Below are 21,363 nucleotides of genomic sequence, written 5' to 3'. Positions count from 1 at the left end.
CGATAGAACTAAATTTGTGTAGCACAATAATAATATCACCCTAGCTAAAACTTAATCAAAATTAAAACGACCAAGAATAGCATGTTGATCAACGAAAACGATGGGTAGCAGCCTGCACCAGGTAATGAAGGTCTTCCCTCTTAGCATTCTCTGCAAGATTCTGGAGCTTTAGTTTTTCGTCAATCAGTTCTCTCTCTTTCTGAAGAAGGCGGCCAAAGTGATCATCAGCCCAGGCTTCCAATTCTGATTCACTGATACCTTGAGTCCAGTAACGTGTGACTTTTAGCTCGTAGGCTTTCTTCTCTCTTCTCACGGCTTCCAATTCTTGACAAACTTTTTCAAGACTTTCAGCAGTTTTCTTTTCCATGGCTAATGCTGGTTTTAGAACTTCCGGCCACTGTCACCCTTTGTGAAATCCATTAGAAGGGAAAAAAAATAAAAAGAAGATAAAAAATTGTTGCCAGTGTGGGCTGCTAAAATTGATGCTAATTAAATGTGGACATTGTCAAATATATTCACAAATTAAGACACAAGTAATGACCTTAACTATTTCAATTATTTTAGCAGTTCATCGAAACAATTGATGAAAATTAAGAAAACTGAAGGAGAATTTTATCTTCTCTGTTCTATCTTAATTGTCCTTAGTTTTTTTTATATGAATTAAAATATTTCTATGTTATATATAAAGCACACCAATTAAAGCAGCATGAAATATTTGATGATGTATGTATCATAACTAAATAAAAGTCGTGACTATATAGTCGAAAAGGTGCACGAGTACAATGTAAATTCGCAACTTTGTCAACCGAAGATTGATCATATATTTTGAGACAACAGATATAATATTTCTGGTTTCATGCATACCTAACATATGCTACTAGTCCATGGGACAAAGAAAAAAAAAAGTAGTTCATGACACCAATGTTTCGAAAATCGACGGATCGGTCGGTTTGACCGTAAACCGATCAAGTCTGCTACTGGTTCAATACTAATGTTGACTTATCATAAAAATCGGTCAAAATTGCAAACAATCATTTGAACCATTCAACCAGAGAGTGTGTGTGTGTATGAAATCATTGAATCGGGATTGAGACCGATTGAATCTCGATCCGATCACTTTACCGGTTCAATTAATTCAAAATATTGCATGATACTCATGGATACTATATCAAACTTGACTAAGTATAAGTAAATAAATAAATAAGCCCTTATTGCAATAAATGAAAGCTAAATAAATTAAGCAAAGTACATAACATAGTGCACAACCGTGGGAACTAATTCAATAACCAGTCAGAGATGTTTATTACGTCGGATTAAAACCATGCACATTCAAAGAAGCTTTAATACATCAGATTAGGCCAGGCATATTCAAAGAACTAAGCAAGATTGCAAGAACAAGGAACACATGTTAAAAGAAAGATATATAGAACAATAGAATAAGACACACCTGTTTCATAACGTCTTTGAGACTCTTTTTTTTTTGTTTTATATAACGTGTTTGAGAGTCAACAAGGTTAAGAAACTAGGGTTGTTATGACTTATGAGCAGCATATATTTATATATAGAGAGATCAATCTGTATGGATTGAGAAGAAGAGGAAAGAAATGTTCAATCAAAAAGAAGGAATCAAAGAAATTGTACAGGACTCAACAACATAAATAAGGCAAATGGTGTGCAATTAACAGGCAATGTCAAAAATAAGGCAATTAGTGTAGAATGTAAAAAGAAGGAAGTAATAATTTTCTAGGAAGTCTCTCCATTATGTGTTCAGATTATTGCCTTTTCTATTTTACCAAAAATATCGTCCCTTCTCCTTTTTCATGAAAAGTGTAAGTATGATTAAATTTGGTAGTTTTAAAACTAGTAATTGATGACAACATAGAGGGTAATAGGCCATTGGTTGCCTATGGGATCGCCAACCGGTTGGATTCATTATCACGAACAGATAAATTAACACACTACTTCTCCAGTTCTTCGCCATCGTCAAAGGATCGCAGCTTTTCAAGAGCCAAAAAAGCCAAAGCAACCACAGAGAGAAAGCAACATCCAAGACTACTACCCTGCAAAAGAAGAAAGATAGTTAGAAGAGAAAGAGTCGTGGAGAAAGAAGCAACGCAATAAGAAACAAAAGGGAAGTTGAGAGACAAGCAAGAAGAAGAGATTGTACAGGAAGCGAAACGAAGCAAAACTTTTAATGGAAAAGACTAAAACTTGCATACGGGCAAGAGAGAAACTCTCATGGGACTTCAAAAAAGTTTAGTATACTTCTCTACTTTCTTTCTGAGAGAAATACGTCATTAATAAGAGCAAAAGTTTATGAACTCTAAAAATTATTGATTTTAACTAGAGGTGTCAAATCAACCCACTTAACTAAATTTACCCATACCCGTCCATGAATAGATGGGTATGGGTATCTTAAATTTTTGTATATGGGTATAAATGGGTTACCCAATAATACCAATTTATTAAATGGGTATTATTGAGTAACCCATGAAACCCAATTAACCCATTTAGAATTCTCTTCCCCCCAAGTCTCTTCTTTTCTCCCACCTTTTTTTTTTCAAATTTTTCATTTTGTCATGATGTTAACTACTTTTGTTTCATTATTATTATTATTATTATTATTTTTTGGTTTTATCTTATTATTTTATTTTCTCTTAATTTGTTAACTTGCTCATTTTTTAGCATTATCAATTTATGATAAATTTTAACCTATTTTCTTATCTTTATAAAATGAAATTTTAAATTTATATATGAAAAAATGTTAGGGGTTCAAAATTTTGGATTAAGTTTTTATATTAATTTTTATAGTACTTAGTTCAAATTTTTATATTCTTATTATTCAATTATTAAATAATAGGTAATTTTGTGACATAAAGTATAAATGAAAAAAAATTGGTAATTAAGTTTATTGAACATTATAAGTAAATATTTAAAACTAATGATGGGTACAAAGAGTGGTATAAATTGATAACTTAGTTTGCAAAAATGAATTTAAATAAGTTTACAAAAAGTTAAAATAAATGGGTTATAAATGGGTAATTGGGTTACCCAATTCATTTTTTGACTTACCCATTTATACCCATCTAATTAAATGGGTATAAATGAGTTGACTCACTTATACCCATTACCCATTTTACCCAACCCAAACCCGCCCAAGTCACCCATTTTGACACCTCTAAATTTTTAACCAAGATATCCATAGGTAGACTCTGTAGGATACCTCCAAAACAAAATGTAGAATTTTCTGCGAAAAAGAATAACAAGCAGTTAACACTCTCAATATTAGAGGTTATCTCCCAATATTAAAGGGCTAGAACATTTTCTTTTTAATTTAATGCAAAGAAAAACACCAAGTACAATCAAATTTATTGATATGGGGAACATAAACCTTTAATAAATGACGGAAAAACTTAGTCAACAAAATCATATAACAAATAACGTGCTGATCATTGTTGATTTTTCCTTGTGGATTAATAACACTGATCGCCATTTATATAGCTCTCATGCTTGTACATTTCTGCGAGCAGCGCATACTTCTTACCGACAAGATGGTAAATACGGTCCTGAAGCCATTGTATTGCAAATTTGCCCTAATTGGCGCAGCTCGTTTTGGATGGCTTCTAATTCTTTTTGAACGCATGCAAGTCTTGCAATGGTAAATGGTATCTTGCAAGCTGATAATTAATCATCCTTCTTTTTATTCACTTTTACGTTTGTGATCAATAATCAAAGATAATAAAAGAGCTAGCAGTAAATGGTGTTTTGCAAACTGATAATCAGATCAAGTGTAGTTGATGTTCATAAACAAGAGACAAATAAATACATGTTCTAGCGTCAAAGTACTAACAAAACTGATTGCATGCATAATTTTCACATCATTGGTAGCCCGTTTGAGTGTGAATTATGAGGATCAAAAATAGGATTCCAGTCAGGATGTAATAACGAAAGACATGTAAAGCTTTCTAATATTGGCAACCTCTTCAGTTAATTGGAGTCTATTTTGTAGTAAAAGATTCTGCTGGCTTACTGCTTTCACCGATACTGGTATCTGCGGCAAAGGACCAACATCAAGACGAATCCAATGGCTTCCGCCCTTTTGCTGGAGCTCTAGCTTGTTCGCATTGCTGCTTCTTGTACTGCACATATTGTCGATCTTGTTTAAGCTCCTTTTCAGTTTCGACATTCATGGCTTAAGCAAAGCTGTTTCTTGCCAACTTCCAAGTTCCAAAACTAGTCTTCCCAGAATGGAAAAAAGAAATGGTAAAAACTAAATATCCCTCATGGCAAACAGAAGAGGATAAAAGCAAAAGTACATAAAATCATGTATATATAAACGTGCAAACACAACTATGAATGAATGATATTTTTTTTTGGAGCAATTTTTTATGCAAGCAAATTAAGTAATGCATGCTTGATCAAAGGACTAAAAGAGAATCCATATACAAATAATTTAAAAGAAAAAAAAATTACAAGTATGATGTATACAATACATGTTGAAAAATTATACACACTTGGTATGGTGAATAATATCCAATGGTATAGCCACGGTTTCCTCGACTTGCAAACAATGGAATGGGAATTTCTCTATAGTAATAGTTTGATTGTAAATTAAAGACAATAGTGTGATTGCAATTAGGCAACTTAAAAGATAAAACAAAAATAAAATGCCAAGTGGTGTCTATAGAACCAATTTAAGCACGTTTTTATTATTACAAGAATTAAAGGTATAAAGAAAATTTTAAATCAATCATTTTTTTTTTTTTGGCTAAATGGTATAGTAATGGTGTCTGTTTGATGGATATCTAGTATACATTCATTAGTCATTAAGATGGATTTGAATCTCAAAAAAATTAAATTAAATTAAATTGAGAAAATATAGAGAGTGAATGTGATTTTATACCTTCTTCGAGTTAGGCTCCTATCCATTGATTGGAGACGATTTTCTCTCTATTACACCTAAATAAATATAAATATAATATTATTTTTAAAAATCAAAACTATCCACATTATATTTCTCATGTTGTTTAAAGTATACACAAAAATTGAAAGTAAATTGATTAAATTTTACCATTGGTTCAAACTTTACAACTTTCTCATAATTTTAATCCATTTTGCCCCGACAAAATATTTTGTACAAATCGAATTACAAAAGCATTTATAGATGACCTTGATTTTTGAGTATATTGATCTACTTGTGGAAATAAAATTATTGACACAAACAGATCATTGTGAAATATTTTAATTGTATAACTATAAAAAATAAATAGATAATAAAAAGAAAAGTAATAGAGAGGACGTCAACCCACATTCACATGCTAAGTTGATTACATATTAAGTATTTAGGTGTACTATATATTATCAATTTTTTTTTTTTTTTTGGGGAGAGACAAATTGTCCAACTAAAGCTTGCTATTTTCATTTAAATTCGAGATAAAGTTGAGAGGGTCACAAATTAAGTCTCAGGTCCAAGTCACATTATTTAAGCTTTGCTATTTTCATTTGAGTTCGAATTTCTTATTCACGTTGATCTTTACATTCACAATTTCTGCCCCAGGAACCAAAAAATAATAATAATACAAATAAAAGGACAGAACAAGACAAAAAAGCGCACATCAGAAAAATCCTAGTGTATTTCTCTGGGGTGCGCCACGATCTAAATATCCTTCCCGAGCCTCATGAACACCAATCATCCACATTTCCACCCACCCAAACAAAATTTCCAATTTTTTCCTTGAAAACCCACAAGCCATTTTGGATCCAGAAGAGAAATCTGAAATCAATTTAAAAATGGGGAGCACAAGTGCAAGTGCTGCTCTCATCCATAATCTTCACCTCAACAGCTCAAATTACTTCAGATGTTTAAATTATTCAAATAAAATATCAAGAACTTCTTTGCTTGTTAATAACCAAAGAAGAGCATCCAAGTTGAAATTTTTTAGTAGAAAAGAGTGCAAGAAATTCAGCAGAGTTGTTTGCTGTGCTGTTGAAGAAGATGTCACTGAAAAGCAACAAGAAGAAGAATTCAAGAGTGCTGTTGGTTCTGCTGTTGAAGAAAAGCCTGGTAAAACTATGCCCAATAAAGTTCTGTTTTTGCATAATTCGATGAAATTGTTAATTGCATTAAGTTCTCTTCTCTGTTCGAGGAAATAATTGATTTTTTTCATTGTTATTAATTGCTTAAAGGGGTCATTGATGGTGGTAAGTATTATATCTTGCTAATGTAATATCATTGTTTAATTTAAATTTTGGTTTTTTCGGTTTAGCTAAGTCGTGTGGTTATTCTTAGTTTTACTTCTTTTGCAGAAAGAATTTAGCTTTAATCTGTGATACTCTGCTTTAGCTTTGTGGAATTAAGTTTGTTAATATATGTTATAAATTTGATTTTAGTTTATCATATCGGTGTAGATTGAATGAGAAATAAAACATCAGGGTCAATGCTGAATTTTTGTGACTCTAGTGGTTATATTAATGCTAGAAAAAGATGAGCTACAGTTCATTTTGGGAAGGAACATCAGGAACTGCATTTGCAGCTGATTCTACCTATTATGAGAAATTCATTCTTCCATCCCTGTTCTATGTGTGGTTCTTTCTTATTTTACATTTGAGTACTTCTTGCTATGTCTATGAAAAACCAAAGCGTTCATTATCCACTCGTCTTACTTGTGGTTCTCTGATTAAATTTAGGTGCTTTTTGGCTGTTACTAATTGCGTTGTGCCCATGAAGCTAACTACTAGCTGATTTGATAGGCAGGCCTTTTCTTACACTCGCACATGATTGATTTGAGTTCCTCATCAATTTATAGAACATCAATTTTAGTTGATAAAATTTATGGCTACTTGAAGAAGACATGGATCATAAATTAGCTATTTCTTGTTGATAGCGAATTAGATGATCCTAGGGATGTTTCAAATTTCAGTAATATTTGGTGCAAATTTAGAGGTCATGAGACCAGACTTCTTGCTTCACTGAAGGGGCTGTGCATGCCACCAGTCCTATCCTATGCCTTCCCCTGAGTTTAAGGTTGGAAAGAGAGAATAATAGTAATGTTAGGAGATAACAGTGGTTAGGAATCTTTTCACCTTTTCTCCAACAAGAATCCTCATTTTTCCATCACTTGAGTTGACATCTTGCCTTTCTATGACAAAAGGCTAATGAATGTCAATTAGAGTTAACATCTAGTGGAATGTGGGTAATACCTAAGCCCACAGGTTATTTGTCGATTCCAAATTATATAGGGAATACCAACCAGTAAAATATGGCAATAAACAAGATTCCCTTGCTTCTTTAGTCAACCGATTGCTGAAGATTTTATTTACATCTGACAGTCTGAGATTTGACCTTCAAATTTACGCAAGTTTCTACACTGAGTCCAGCTGCCAAGTGACAGCTAAAGTAAAAGAAAATATCTCAATCTTTTCACTGGAGGGAGAACCCAAAAAAATTGCTAAACTAGCGGTGCACTCAACCCATGAGGAAAGAACAAACCGTAGCTGGCCATGGAAACTACACTGATTTCTATAATCCTACAAATCGTACCTGTAAAAGTACAATAGGAAGAGAAATAGAATTGATTCCTGTATTGCTATAATCATATATCTTTACCATGTAAAATTAGTGTTTTGCCTTTGCCCTTGGTTTGCTTGAAAATTTTGATATCTGATTGCTTGTCTTTTATATTTTGTTTTATGGTGGAATCCCTTGCTTCCTCAATGGTTTTGATTTGTTAGTCCTTGGTCCTGCAACTATCTTTTATAGCTGTAAAAACATTTTAGTCCCACCAAAATGAAGCAGGAAGAGGACAGTTGAATATTGTTTGCTGGCCCTTTGAAAACTCTGAATCAATAAAAAGGAAAGTCTTAGGCTTCTTCCCTCTTGAATTTTAGAGTGAGCAGTAGCTTTGTACTGATCTTGGTGTTGCATGTGTTCTGCAGGACAAGTCAATCTCTCCTTCACTCAAAATATAAAACCATAACCTTAACTTGATCACATTAATTCAATAAAAGTAAAATTTGGCTACACCTTGTTGGTTAAGTGTGTATTGCTTCTTTTTGTCATTTTGATTTGTTGCTTATTTAGTTGTTATGAGTAGCGTTCAACCTAATATGTTCAATGGGTCATTATACACGATATGAAGCACATTCTTGGGATGACTTTCTTTGAGTTTGAACTGTTGGTTTTGGCTATCTAGCTGTCAAAAACCTTCCAAGAAAATACATACAGTTCTATTCAGTCCATATCAAAATTCCATTTTGTTTTGCTTTTCAGTGCCTATATCTTTATTCATCCTGGCTGCTATGACTCCCAAGGGAATTTACTTTTGCCATAATGCACTTTAGTTTTTTGGAAGGTGGTAAGAAATTCTATTGTCGAATTTTTCCATTTTACATGGAGACTTGGTATAAATTGTTGTATCCTGTTTTCTGTTTTTCTTACTTTAAAATTTTCTATTTTACAATTTCTACATTTTTTTCCTACATTAGGGGTTTGATCAACTATACTTTAAAGTGGAAATTTACCTTTTAAGGATTGGGTTCTAAAATTGCTTATAAAATTGTAGATGTTGCTAGTGGCTCAGGAGAAAATTTATTTCAGAATAACGAAGCTGGTGATGAAGGAAGTGCTCTTTACAATTTTCTTTATCCAAGTAAAGAACTCCTCCCAGATGATAAAGAAATGAGCGTATTTGATCATTTGGAGGAACTGCGTGGGAGAATATTTGTGTCAGTATCGGCGGTAGGAGCTGCTGTCTTAGGATGTTTTGCTTATTCAAAGGAACTCATAATGCTTCTTGAAGCTCCTGTTAGATCACAGGGTGTTCGGTTTCTACAATTAGGTCCTGGCGAATTCTTCTTCACTACATTAAAGGTTGCAATATTATGTTACTTCTGTATATTTTACTCATTCTCATTATCATGTTCCACTTCTTGTAACTAAGTATCATATCAGTTATAAAGTCTAAACATGTTTAATTTGGTGACTGATTTACTCAATTGCTTGCCAAGATGCTTGGATCAATTATATTTTTAGTTTCCTAGGATATTTTATTTGCCACAAAAAAGGAGTTGCTGTAAAAAAGAACATTGATTGGCTGTGTCCATATTTGCCTACATGTTGAATCAATTGTGGACTTCTTTTCTTCTTATCATGCTAAGGAAATTCTGTACAATTTCTCATGGACAGTGCATACATGAATTTGGTAATTGATAAAATGATATGATGGGCTGCTTTTTGTTTAAAATTCTGTCCTTTTTAATACAGATCGAGTTCTTCTGTTTAAACATCTTAATTTATCTCCGCACAAATTCTTCCCTGATGCAAAGTGACAGTGTGTGTTATTCTGGAATATCCAATATTCCGACTTCAAAAGTGGTCTAGGTCCTATATTTGGATCTTGGTTTTAAAACTGGCATCTTATTATGTGAGGTCATGCATACTGGAACCCAGGAAAAGGGCTTATTTGGATGGGAAGCTATCAGCTATATTTGTTTGACTTTGCATAAATATTCTTTTCTTCTGAGGTTGAGTTTTTTTTTTTCAATTGGTTCACTACTAGTTTCAAAGATCAAGGCTTGTTTACTTCGAATTTCCTGGAATTTGGCATTTGTAGCCTTTTGACATGCGGCATCATAAATCATGTATACTAAAAATAACTGCTTTGTCTGTGGTGTAGGTATCAGGGTATTGTGGCATTCTCTTAGGAAGCCCTGTAATTCTCTATGAGATCATTGCCTTCATTCTTCCAGGCCTAACACGGGCTGAAAGAAGATTTCTAGGCCCAATTGTCCTTGGATCATCAGTTCTATTCTATGCTGGCATTGCCTTCTCCTACTTCGTTCTCACTCCAGCGGCCTTGAATTTCTTTATTAATTATGCTGAAGGAGTTGTAGAATCACTATGGTCTATTGATCAGTACTTTGAATTTGTGCTTGTGCTCATGTTCAGCACGGGGTTGTCATTCCAGGTAAAATTGTCTTCTCAGTTACTATTCTTTTTTGTATGAGATTTTCTGGATCCAAGTGTGAATGCAGTAGTTTCATTATTTTTGTGGATCCAAATTTTGGGGAACAACGTATCCGTCTGTATCTTACTTTGGAACCAGTTTCTCCATGTTTGCTATTCCAATTTTGCTTGTTTTGTGTACCGTCATATGATTTTGTCTGCTATCATCCTCTATTACATCTATGTTGATGTTTAGAATCTGGAATTCTATTGTTGGATTGTTAGAGACTTCTTATTGCTATATTGAATCCTCATCGCAAAGCAAACTAAGTGCTGTTAAAGAGAAATTGGATCTATTTTCAGCTAGTTGATTTGTTTCCTTTTTCTTTTTCCCAGGTTCCGGTTATACAACTGTTACTGGGACAGGTTGGTTTAGTATCAGGAGATCAAATGCTATCAATCTGGAGATACGTCGTGGTAGGAGCTGTAGTTGCAGCTGCTGTACTAACACCTTCTACAGATCCACTAACTCAACTACTTCTGGCCGGCCCCCTTTTGGGCCTTTATCTGGGTGGTGCATGGATGGTAAAGCTTACAGGGAAATAACTTAAACCTCAGGCAGTAATGGATGAGTTCCATATGCTTCAGCAAATACTACCAGATCTTAAAGCTCATAATCACAGCCTTCATGTTGTGCATCACTAGATATGTACTGCAAATTCTGTTTTGTCTGGGTAGGGATACATGTCATAGAGTTGCTTTCTAGTGTCTATTATGTGAGTTAAGGTGATGATTATACCCCAAAAAGAAAAAAATGGAAGCCTAAATCTTTGCTTTCTTGTAGAAGATTCTTGTAGTAGATGTTCATATGGAGTCTATTTTAAGTGTTTTGATCCCACTGTAAATGACATATTGTAGCTTCAAAACTTGGCCTGGACGATGGTAGTGCAAATTGGATCCTGGATGAACAAAACTCAAAAATGAAATGTGGTTTATGAAATGTTTTTATATTTTATATTTCTTTTCTGGTTTGATTTCAATTTTACGTTTTCAGTTCCTCTTTCCTTGTTGAGAAATGAACCTCTTTTCCTTCCTAATTACGATGCTAATGCAAAGCCCCCGGCACCCCCCCCCCCTCCCCTCTCCTGCTGAGGAAAGTGTTCTTGCAATCTTCATCAAGAGTGACTCTGTTACAAAGCTAAAAAGACCCTCATACACCAAAATACAGGAAGCATGAAAGTGGCCTGCATGTACAACCTCCAATTTTTGTGAACCTCAGTCTGCTGCTAGACAAATTCAAGCTCATTCGTCTAATGGTCTATGACAAAAATAAAAGAAAAGAAAAGAGAGAGATCATCTTCCTCGTATTGCTTGTATAATAGCTCCTCTTCTTTATCCCCCTTGAAACAGTCGTTTGGTCCAAGTTCAAAACTTTCATTTATGTACAGCATCAGTGCCCAGAGAAGATTTCCAGTGAATATGCAGATAGATGGTCATTAACTCTGGGTGTGAGTCTCAACCAACAGGCTTGTAGCAAGGCATGACTAGCTATTAACAACGAGGTTCTCCATTTTAGGAACTAACAAATCATTTGCATTAGAGCATCCTAATTCAGATTCTAGCTGTCTTATCAGGCTCTTCAAATTTGTGCACGCTTGAACAAAATCTTCTGAAGAGCCTTTAATACGTTCCAACTCTATTTGAATTTCACCAACAGCTCCAGAAATTTTTTCCAATGCAGCCTTCATCACAAGGATTTCCTGTGGGGGGTAGAGACAAGCTCCAAGCTCGTCAACCTGAGATCCAATAGCTTGGCATAAGTTCAATAGTCTTTCCAGAGAATCTGTGGAATTAGAAAAAGCTCCTTGGTTTTCCTGCTTGAGCAAGCCTATGATGGCACGAATAAGTTTGTTTACGACAGCTAGTGTCTCAGAAACAACTGCAGTAGACAACTGAGCAATCTTCATTTCTTCAGGTGAAAGGTCATTGCCCAAATCATCCGCATCTGAATCATCACTCTCAAGTTTGCTTTCTGCTTCCTCAGAAGCCTTATCCTTGAATTCCTCTTCCAGATCAGAGGAAGCTGCCTTCAGTTCCTTCATTTCGCGAAGAACATCCTTGATTGAGACAGTGACCTGAGTCATTGCACGCCCTATTGCAGTGACATTTGTTGAAGGGGTCTTCTTAAGAGCAGAACAAGATTCCCAGACTGTGCCTACCAACTGTGGAATTGATAGATTTTGGGTTTTAATGCTAGAACCTGCATATATCAGTTGGAAGAGAAGTACATTAATCCAAAGAAACCAAACTCTCAGGACAAACAGGAAGGCACATAAGCATCACAGCATAATGACTTTAGGCAACTTGGAGAATAATGGATGACAAAAAGAATTTGGTAAAATTGAGTTAGAGGTAACAATATACATTGGAATTTTGAGACAATAGAAAAGTTAAATCCTCAAAAGCGCTGGAGAACTTACTGGCTACAAATGTTTGAAAAAGACAACAATTTTGTACAGTGGTTTTCTTTCCCATTCTACACCAGTGCCACACCATTAAGGCAGGTAAGAAGAGATATTTTCATTCTACCCATAATTTAGATATATATTCTTGCAATGGCTAGACATCTATCACCTATATATCATGATATTTTATACATAGTTTACCAAATAAAGTTCCAGCTACTTACAATTAAAAGAGACTAAATTCTCAAGAGCATAATAACATGAAATTTAAAAAATATTTAGACATTCTCTACTGATGTAATATGCTTTCAACTATCAAAGTAGAGACTTCAGTCACCAATTGGGTTAGAACTTTTCATTTTTCTCTTGAAGCAATTTACTTAAGCAGCATGGCCCAATGTGCCAATTAACTTCAGGCACCCAACTAAGGAGGCCTGAAATAAACAGGCAAGACATTCTTAGCAGTACCCTTGAAATCATTGGCCCCGTAATATATAAATTTTCAATCTTAGCAAACTATACAAAAGCCCCAAAAATGAAGAAAAATAGTGCTCCCGAATATTCTTCCCAATACCTACAATAGTCATGCCTAAATTCATTTCATTAGTGGAATGGACATTTAATAGGCTTTGCTTTTGTTTCTGTCCCTTTAACACTTATCAATTGGTTGGCTCTTTTGGTCGGTTAAGTTATGAATCTCAAGATCCTCACCTAAATGTCAAAAATGGAATCCAAAGGTTCACAAAATTAATAAATCTAATGTCCATTTTCACTCTTAGAAATTTAATGTCCATTTCTACAAATTTAGCGTGCATTTAATGTTCACATGATGATGGATTTGTTATAATAATTGTCATGTAACTTTCTCATGAAAAGAAGGCGAAATTTGTTTACATTTTGTTTTCCCTTACCTGATCTACCATTTTGCAAAGCAATGAAATATAGATTTCAAACGCAACATAAATCCGTTAGATTTTATAGATACTGGTATAACATCAATAAAGACAATGATAAAAACAACATTAACAACCAAAAACTAACTTATGGAAAGTGAAAGTCATGCTCTCAACCCATACATGTTAAGAGCACTCGCAACAGAAAAGAAAGTAAGTATGAAGCGAAGGATGAATAAGAGAAGAAGTATACCATATGAAGAGACTGACTCTTTCATTAACATGAAACTACAGTCAACGACTTGCTTTACTGATGCATGAATGCAGGAAGCAAGGGTAGGCCCTGCTCCCACAGTACTTCCATGGGAGAGAAGAAGGAGACCCTGAAGGATATTAAAGTATGCAGCCATGTTTTCCTCCAGGGCTTTCACTTCCACTTTTTCTCCATTCCAAAGCATTCCAACTACATTTCAAACCAAGGAAACTTAAGCTCAATACATTCTGCAGTACTTCAATGGAAAAAACTATGTTATTTAACAAAATAGTGCATAAAAATTAAAAAATAAAAATAAAAACCAAAGAAAACCCACCAAGAATTTGCATTATGAAATCCTCTGAATTCATTCAATAATGGTAAATAATTTGGCTTTTGAGCCCTTCTAAAGAAAATGATGATAAACAGTAATCTTTATATGGAAAAAAATTTTCTTTTTCTTTCTCCTCTCTGTCTTTTTCCATTTCTCTCTGTAACTCTTGCAAACATTGAATTGGTTATTTACTCATTTAGCCATTTATGGCTTCATTTGCCAAAATTTCATCACCAAGGACCAACAAGCTATAAACCAATCAAAAGTGATTGCTAAGTAGGCACAATTCGAGTACCAAAAAAGTTGCAGACTACATCCCTTTATTTTGCATTTCTGCCATTTATTCATCAACAGAAAAAAGATTCATTCATTTGCTCCTAATGCATAACCAAATATTAATCATATGGAGAACATTCTATACCCTTCCGCTAAACATCTCAACTTAAAATCAGAAAACAGCAAATAGCAATACATCCAAACAAATAGGCAAAAATTAAAAAGGAAAACTGTTCACATAAGAAAACATGAGACAAAATTCAAATACGCGCTCAATTAACAACTCTTGAACAAGAATACTACATCAATACGGCATGGTAACTAAACAGGAATCCCAATCATCACTCTCCACAAAAATTTTAGACCAAATCCAGTTCTCAGAACTCAAAACCGTAGTTCTCAAAACTCAAAACAGCAAATTTCCATCCATTTTTGAGTTTTGTGCACGAATCCATTTAAGTAAAAATTCGAGCTTTCAATTGCAGCAAGAAAAAAAGAGGGATGAAAGATTAAGCAACAGAAGGAGACCCATAGTGGCTTGTTTGGAAAGCTGTTCACCCATTTGAATAACCTCATTCCAGCTGACTTTTTCAGAAGATGAGGCTGCTGTTTGATCCAACACCTACAATTTTTTCATCCCATATTACCAGTAAATATATGCATAAAAAGATAAGCTTTTTTCCAATTCAAAGAAAACCCAGAAAAAAAAAAGTAAAGCAAACCTGAAGAGTTTCATGAACTGTGTTGAGGTATCCAATTAAAGCATGGTTTAATTGCTCTCTTTCTCCTTCACTTCCCATCTCCCTCTGTCCCTCACACAGTTCACGTAGTGGCAAAGCAGAATGAAAGTGGATTTTGGGCAGGGTTTTGAGTTTTGTCTGTGGGCTTTTAAAAGAATCATACACTAAAACGAGGTCGTATTATGCTGTTGGCTAATTGGTTCAGGAATTCCAATAAGATTTCTAATTTAGGAAATTATAGCTATAGGTATTAATAAATTAAATTTTCAAAATGATTTTTGTCTTAATATCATAAAAAAACCAAATAAAATTTGCAATTGGCCCTAGTTGCAAAGATCGAATTATGTGGAACTCAACAAAGCTTTTAGTATTGTAGGAAAGAATATTAATTTGGATGCCACAGTGAATTCATGTCATCATTAAGGCAAGGTCGTTCATGTGTGAACTCTAAAGGAGCTAAGGATAAGGGTTCTCAAAGGTTAAATTTTGTCCGGTTCAAATCAGTTCGAGCATAATTTTTGCAGTTTCCTTTCCTTTGTTATAAATTTGTATAATTTTGATGTAATTGACAAATTCAAATGTACATTAATATCATATGAGTTCACATCAAAATAAATCGATTTCAGCTGAATAGAATTCAACTTGTGGGACACTTGATCCCGAGCTTATGTGCTTTTTTTTTTTTTTAATCCAAAAAAGGTGGATGCCATTGGCATAAACCTAGCCTTCAGAATAAGAAACAGCAACAATTGAAAGAAGAATATAATGAGCTAATTTGCTCCTATTGTATACCAAACAGGTAAAATGAGATTTTTTTTTTTTTTTTTGACGAAATGAGTCATAATGTGCTTGTACGTTTGTATCCTTGCTGACTTGCTTGATCATTTTAGTCTTGAACTGGTCTCCAATCCCAAGTAAATTTTTCTGCAATGGAAGCTGGATTTCACTCTGGAAGAAAATTGTAGACAAACAGGAAATGGCAGAGCCAATGTGGTAATATTCCTTGCCAACTTCTCACTCACTAAAAATCTCAGTCTGAGCCTTTCAAAAAGGAGAGAACAATAACAGAAGAATGAATCCTAGCCTCCTAGGTGATAACGGTCCTTAGCTCCAGCTTCATGCAGCCACCAAAAGGCATGACAACATTATACCATAACTTGCTGAAATGAGGAAATTTAGTACAAACTGCAGTTGAAGTTCTGGTGCCAAAATGAAGAACTGCTTATCAATTATTATGCAATTTCTTGGACCACAACAGAAAAGTTGTTCTAAGTCGGCTGTAGGCTCTTATGATCACATTACCGCATCTTCAGCTGAAAACTTTTTATGGAACAACCTCTCTCGTGCATTTCTTGCCTGCATTGTAAGCAAAACAATTGAAGCCTTTGGAGTAATTGAAGAGAATCAAAACATTTTCAAATTTAAATTGGAAGTAGCATTATGGAAGTATGGAAAAAAAAAATCAGATAAAATACCTCTTTTTCCCAATTTGTGCAGATTGTTACTATGGCGAGAAGTGAACTTTGCAGAAAAGCACCGGATAGGATTCCAATCCAAAGACCTCTCCCTCTTAACTTTACCACAAAAGTTAATGTAAGAGCAATAGGGATTCCAACAAGATAAAATGCAGCAAGATTGATATAAGCTCCTATGTGCTGCCTGCCACTTCCTCTTTGAACACCTGAAAGTAGTAGTTTCATTATAAGGCAACTGTCCAACCTCAAGCCCCTCCTGCCCTTCCCTCCACTGCATAAACATAGATGAAACAGGACAAAAAGAAAAACAAAAGAAACAAAAATGTTTATGGATGAATGGATTACCTGCAAGGGTTCCTTGTATACTATCCATTAAAACAGATAGACAAAGAAAGGGGGCCATAGTTGTGACGTAGTCAACAACTTCCTTGTCACTGCTAAAGACATAGCCAAATACATGCCGGCTACCATAAAGGGATGAATTTACTATTATGTTTTCTATGACAGCAAGAAGCATCACACTAATTACAGAAATTCGAGCACCTTCTGGGTTCCCTGCTCCTAACTGATTTGAAACTCTAGTGCTGAAGAAAAAAGAGAGAATTTAATCTTCGCATTCTTTTGGTTATCCAAACGATAGAAGCAATATAATCAGAAATGAATGCCCTTTGCTTTCAGCATACCTCACAGCAGCACCAAGTCCATATGGCATTGAATAGAGTGTTATAAAGGTGTTGAGGCTATTGAGAAAGTTCAAAAAAAAATTCAGATTATTTCATGAAAATCAATGTATTTTGTTTATTTCAGGATAATGATTTTATAACATACCATACAGTCAGGACTGAAGTTTCAAGCTGCGGGTTTGGCAGAAGGCCTGATGACAATATGAGAACCTCATATGACCACCATTCTAGACTGCATTAGGGATGGAAGATCCAACAAGACCTCAATAAGTTTATTTCTTAGGCACTTGCATGCACAAAAAATGCAAACTTGGATATTACCAAATCATGACAGCGGAAGGAATTGCAAAGCGGAAAAATTCTCTCACTCCGTGGAATATCTCCCTTGAAATTGGAGCACGGGTTTTTGCACAGGAGGAAGAGTAGTACATGTGCAAAACGAGAATAGTCACATTTACCCAGATTGACGCGCCCATAGCTAATGCACCTCCACGGCTTTCCAATCCAGACTTATATACCAGCACCCAGGAAACGAGTACGTGGAAGGAAATTGAAATGACGGAACTCATGAGCAGGGGAAAGATCTGACTTTGCATTTGATAGTATCGGACAATTGGGTGAAAAGTTGCATAGCCAAAGAGAGTAGGGATAAGCCACATGGCAAATTTTCCAGCTTCTTGTGAAATCAGAGGATCTTGTCCAATCAAAATAAGTATCTTTGCCAAGTATATCCACAGAATTGAGATAGGGATACAAACAATGAGAAGACAAAAGATAGCAGTATAGGTCTGTGTTCCAAGTTTCTGGTATTGTTGAGCTCCATAAGCTTGCCCACATAGAGTCTCCAGAGCACATGACATTCCTAACTGTTTGTCACATGAATATTTCGGTTCTGATCAGGATCATTTCAAGAACTCATGATAATAGCTCATAACTAATGAATTGTTCATTTTATCTTACAAATAAACATGTAAATCAAATTAACAGACTCTAGATATTTTACATTCTTGAGAATTAAACAAGTATATACGTTGTTTCTTGACGAGGTTTGACTAAAGGTTTACTGAAATTAACTCCTGATCGTCCAAGCAACCTTCAGATAACATAGAAAGGTGGTAGCACTGGTTTCATAAAATTTTGCATCTTATGCATATTGTTGATGTAATTTCCATGGTTCCATAATCATGATCATACTAGCCAACCCTCCTGAAATTTGACATTTATCTTCTCGCCCTGTTGATTTCAATTGCAAAGTGACTTCTCTTCCAAAGAGTTTGGAGGCAAGTTTTATCGTTGCCAACAACAAAAAGTTGCTTTTTCAGAAGGACTTTCTCTTCGGGAAGGAGATCACCATGGTCTCCCTCCCATGGATTTTGTTTTTATTTTATTTGTTAATAAACTGTCTCCTAAGTTTTCTTAGTCATTGATTAGCATATATATGACGATTGCAACATGCTTTTTTGGGTCTTGGGTCTCTCTCATTATTATTGTTGGAGCTTAAAAGCCCTTGAAAGTTTCCATTCCGGTGTTGATTAGCTGTACTTTTTTACCATTAGTAAATTTGGAAAAAGAATTCAATTTTTATTATTCTATACATCCTTTTATTTATAGTAAATTTCAAGTTATTAATTCCCTATTTTATATACGGTTACAATGATTGTTTATTACCATTACTAAACTATGGACAAACTTTTATTTTATTTTATTTTTATCATTCTATGCTTCTTTATTTGTAGTAAATTTTGATCTATTAATTCCCTACTTTATATACATTAACATTGATTATATCTTTCTTCTTTTTTTTTTTTATCAATCAATACACAATTTTTCTTTTCTTAATTTTTTTCAATTACTTTCACTCTATCTCTATTATTATACTTGATTATTTATTTATAGTTCTAAAGTTTTGACAATTTTCAGTTTTTAATGAATCCATATAACACAGTTTTAGCATATTACTCATAGAAGTCCGTTTAAATTAAAAAAAAAAGTCCATTTAAATTGTAGAAATATTCATTCTTTCCTAAAATACTCTATATTAGTTTTTATACTCTCTCCATTCAAATTCAATTTAGGTCAAAGTAGTATTCATATAAGCATAGGGTTGTAAAAGTTATCCCAAATTACATTTCTTAATTTTAAATAGTTTGAGCAAATAATAAGTTCATCATCTATTAGTTTGGATTTAAAATTCTTTTCAAGGATTATTAAATTCTTGAAGGACAAGAAGATGGTCTTGACTTTGATTATGACCTTTAATTATTGAAGGATAACTATTAAGAAGTGCAATGTATTTAATCTAACACGGCAACATTTTCAAACATCAAAATCTTCTCCACAAGATTTTCATTAAAGAAATCCGGCTCTGGAACCTCTTTCGTCGGTGCAATCAAATAAGTTAAATCTTCCTGCCTCATGCTGCACGAGCTCCAGCTTTAATCTTAATTAGCACTCAAAGTCAAGAATTCAAGCCGCTGATTATTTTGAATTAGAGTCTCCTTGACATCTTGAGTCTTTTATTCTTCCTTTTTTTTTCCCTTTCTTTTCTTTTCTCCTTCTTCCTATAGTTTTTCTAGCTTATATATATGATCTATATTTGTGTTACTTTTATTGTCAAGAATTGATTAAGTTCTCATTATTATTCGTATAAATGCATAAACAAACTACCCACAAAAAAAAAATGATGGAAAGGGACAAAAACAAACAAAGAGAAAATGAAAAATATAAAGAACACCAAAAAAAAAAAAAGATGCAAAAATAATTGCGATAGCAACAGTACATTGAATGCGCAGGAGTAAAGTTGCAGGGCAACGGATTTAACCTTAAATCCAATCCAAACTCAGGGTCAAAGATATGTTCCAACACTTTTGATCGTACGTAGGAATTAGGATGGTCCATTGCAATATTAATGCCTGCCAATAGAAAAGAGTTTGGCAGCATGGATTTGACGAGACTAGCTGCTTTAACTTTAATCCTGAGATCACTAATGGACTTGAAAGAATAGATTAGCTGCCAATTACTCTTGACTTTCCTTCTTATCATGTCTCTATTAATTACTTGCTGCACAGACCATGATGAAAGATCTGGCAAAGTACATCGCTCCCAGCCCTATTGCTCGAATAAAGCAAGCCCTCTTCCTTTTCGACTATATGCATGTAGATACTGTCAGACTCTGTAACTCTTGGTTCCATATAAAACTTCAACATTGTGTTATTGAATTGGATTTTCACTGGGGGTGCTAAAGTTAACAACATCTATTCCTAATCGTACAATTATCTACAGCAACAAAACGTCTAAATTTCACATCATGATGCCAAAAGGAGGGGCTACGAAAAAAGAAGGGCGCCATTATGAAGCCATTGGCCTTGGTTGTGGCTGTGGTTGGATATAGCTGTAAACTTTTGATCAATAAATAATGATCAGAGACTTCATCAACAGTACTGAGATAGACCTTTTGTTAGTCCCCTCCCCCAGAACCCCTGCCCCTTGTTTCTCTGCTTTCAGTTACCCCTTTGTCCCTTCTTCCTTGAATACATCACACGACGACAAAAATGGAGCAAAAACTGCAAAAACCCTGAACTAGAAATGCTTTGGTGATAGAAAATATTACGTACCCAAGAAGCTCACATTAAACATGAGTATATACGTAGTAGAGAAAAGCAAGAAACGACTCACCATAAAACTGAAGCCAGTAACACCGCAGACAGAAATGGCTATGGCGAAGCTAGAAAGTGAAAGTTCACCCAAATGTCCAACCATCGTCAAAGATATAACTTGGAGCAAGAAATGGGATAGAGTCACAGCCACCATAGGTCCTGCTATGTAGCACAGTTTCTTCATTTCTTCGCCTACAGCACCCCATGCTAGCCTTTCTCGCTTCACTTCTACCTCTTTCACCAACAACCCGTCTTCCATTCTCTTTAATATATGGGTATCCAAAGAGTTTAGAGCCTTCTTCAACCTCAGTGCCGGCCCTCCTTATACAGCAGAACAATGATAGAAGAGACAGAGAAAGGTTTATTTCTGGTTGGTTGTAATGTGTTTTTCCCCCCTGGTTATTGGTGGTGGTGTGTTTTTCTTTGCACGAAAACAAGTACTCCCTCCGTTCTATTGATAGTGTCATACTTTCCTTTTTAGTCTGTCCCAAAATTAATATCACTTACCACAATTGGCAATAAAAACTTTCCTCCATTTTTATCTCATGCCCTTAAATATACCAGATTCTTTTAAGATTTTGATGGGCTCCAAAAAATTACAAGGATTGCACTTGATACGCGTGAGTTTCACAGCAAATGGAAACA

At 34.5% G+C, this 21,363-nt stretch overlaps 3 protein-coding genes across 4 annotated transcripts; 1 reads left to right on the top strand and 2 right to left on the bottom strand.

The window, feature by feature from the left end:
• Nucleotides 1–5,612: 5,612 nt before the first annotated feature.
• LOC113717764 (sec-independent protein translocase protein TATC, chloroplastic-like) lies at nt 5,613–10,960 on the top strand. Its single transcript, XM_027242566.2, has 4 exons — nt 5,613–6,064; nt 8,562–8,869; nt 9,675–9,965; nt 10,340–10,960. Exons 1-4 carry the CDS (start codon nt 5,791–5,793, stop codon nt 10,547–10,549), a joined length of 1,083 nt encoding a protein of 360 aa, XP_027098367.1. The 5' UTR covers nt 5,613–5,790; the 3' UTR covers nt 10,550–10,960.
• A 154-nt stretch (nt 10,961–11,114) lies between these two features.
• On the bottom strand, nt 11,115–15,040 carry LOC113717620 (uncharacterized). Of its 2 annotated transcripts, XM_027242386.2 has the most exons (4): nt 14,887–15,040; nt 14,693–14,786; nt 13,555–13,764; nt 11,115–12,203 (listed from the first exon to the last, which is right to left on the bottom strand). In XM_027242386.2, exons 1-4 carry the CDS (start codon nt 14,962–14,964, stop codon nt 11,488–11,490), a joined length of 1,098 nt encoding a protein of 365 aa, XP_027098187.1. In that variant the 5' UTR covers nt 14,965–15,040; the 3' UTR covers nt 11,115–11,487. The 2 variants fall into 2 exon arrangements, with proteins under 2 accessions (XP_027098187.1, XP_071928737.1); XM_072072636.1 differs by lacking the exon at nt 13,555–13,764.
• A 957-nt stretch (nt 15,041–15,997) lies between these two features.
• On the bottom strand, nt 15,998–21,092 carry LOC113718861 (protein DETOXIFICATION 14). The gene is made up of 7 exons (XM_027243786.2): nt 20,738–21,092; nt 17,384–17,928; nt 17,208–17,294; nt 17,063–17,119; nt 16,725–16,963; nt 16,380–16,585; nt 15,998–16,260 (listed from the first exon to the last, which is right to left on the bottom strand). Exons 1-7 carry the CDS (start codon nt 20,975–20,977, stop codon nt 16,198–16,200), a joined length of 1,437 nt encoding a protein of 478 aa, XP_027099587.1. The 5' UTR covers nt 20,978–21,092; the 3' UTR covers nt 15,998–16,197.
• Nucleotides 21,093–21,363: the final 271 nt, after the last annotated feature.

Source organism: Coffea arabica, chromosome 11e (assembly GCF_036785885.1).
Source record: "Coffea arabica cultivar ET-39 chromosome 11e, Coffea Arabica ET-39 HiFi, whole genome shotgun sequence".
In the NCBI taxonomy this organism is placed as follows: Eukaryota; Viridiplantae; Streptophyta; class Magnoliopsida; order Gentianales; family Rubiaceae; genus Coffea; species Coffea arabica.
This window is presented reverse-complemented; position numbering and strand designations above follow the sequence as displayed.

What these genes read in the sequence shown, in the direction of transcription:
- LOC113717764 (XM_027242566.2), top strand. Translation starts at nt 5,791, where the DNA reads ATGGGGAGCACAAGTGCAAGTGCTGCTCTCATCCATAATCTTCACCTC. An exon ending in TCTTCTTCACTACATTAAAG is followed by an intron (nt 8,870 to 9,674) that starts GTTGCAATATTA and finishes TCTGTGGTGTAG; the next exon opens with GTATCAGGGTATTGTGGCAT. An exon ending in GCACGGGGTTGTCATTCCAG is followed by an intron (nt 9,966 to 10,339) that starts GTAAAATTGTCT and finishes TCTTTTTCCCAG; the next exon opens with GTTCCGGTTATACAACTGTT.
- LOC113717620 (XM_027242386.2), bottom strand. Translation starts at nt 14,964, where the DNA reads ATGGGAAGTGAAGGAGAAAGAGAGCAATTAAACCATGCTTTAATTGGA. An exon ending in CAGTTCATGAAACTCTTCAG is followed by an intron (nt 14,787 to 14,886) that starts GTTTGCTTTACT and finishes AAAAAATTGTAG; the next exon opens with GTGTTGGATCAAACAGCAGC. An exon ending in AGAGTCAGTCTCTTCATATG is followed by an intron (nt 12,204 to 13,554) that starts GTATACTTCTTC and finishes TGATATATGCAG; the next exon opens with GTTCTAGCATTAAAACCCAA.
- LOC113718861 (XM_027243786.2), bottom strand. Translation starts at nt 20,977, where the DNA reads ATGGAAGACGGGTTGTTGGTGAAAGAGGTAGAAGTGAAGCGAGAAAGG. An exon ending in CCTTCCGCTGTCATGATTTG is followed by an intron (nt 17,295 to 17,383) that starts GTAATATCCAAG and finishes TCCCTAATGCAG; the next exon opens with TCTAGAATGGTGGTCATATG. An exon ending in ACTTCAGTCCTGACTGTATG is followed by an intron (nt 17,120 to 17,207) that starts GTATGTTATAAA and finishes CTTTCTCAATAG; the next exon opens with CCTCAACACCTTTATAACAC.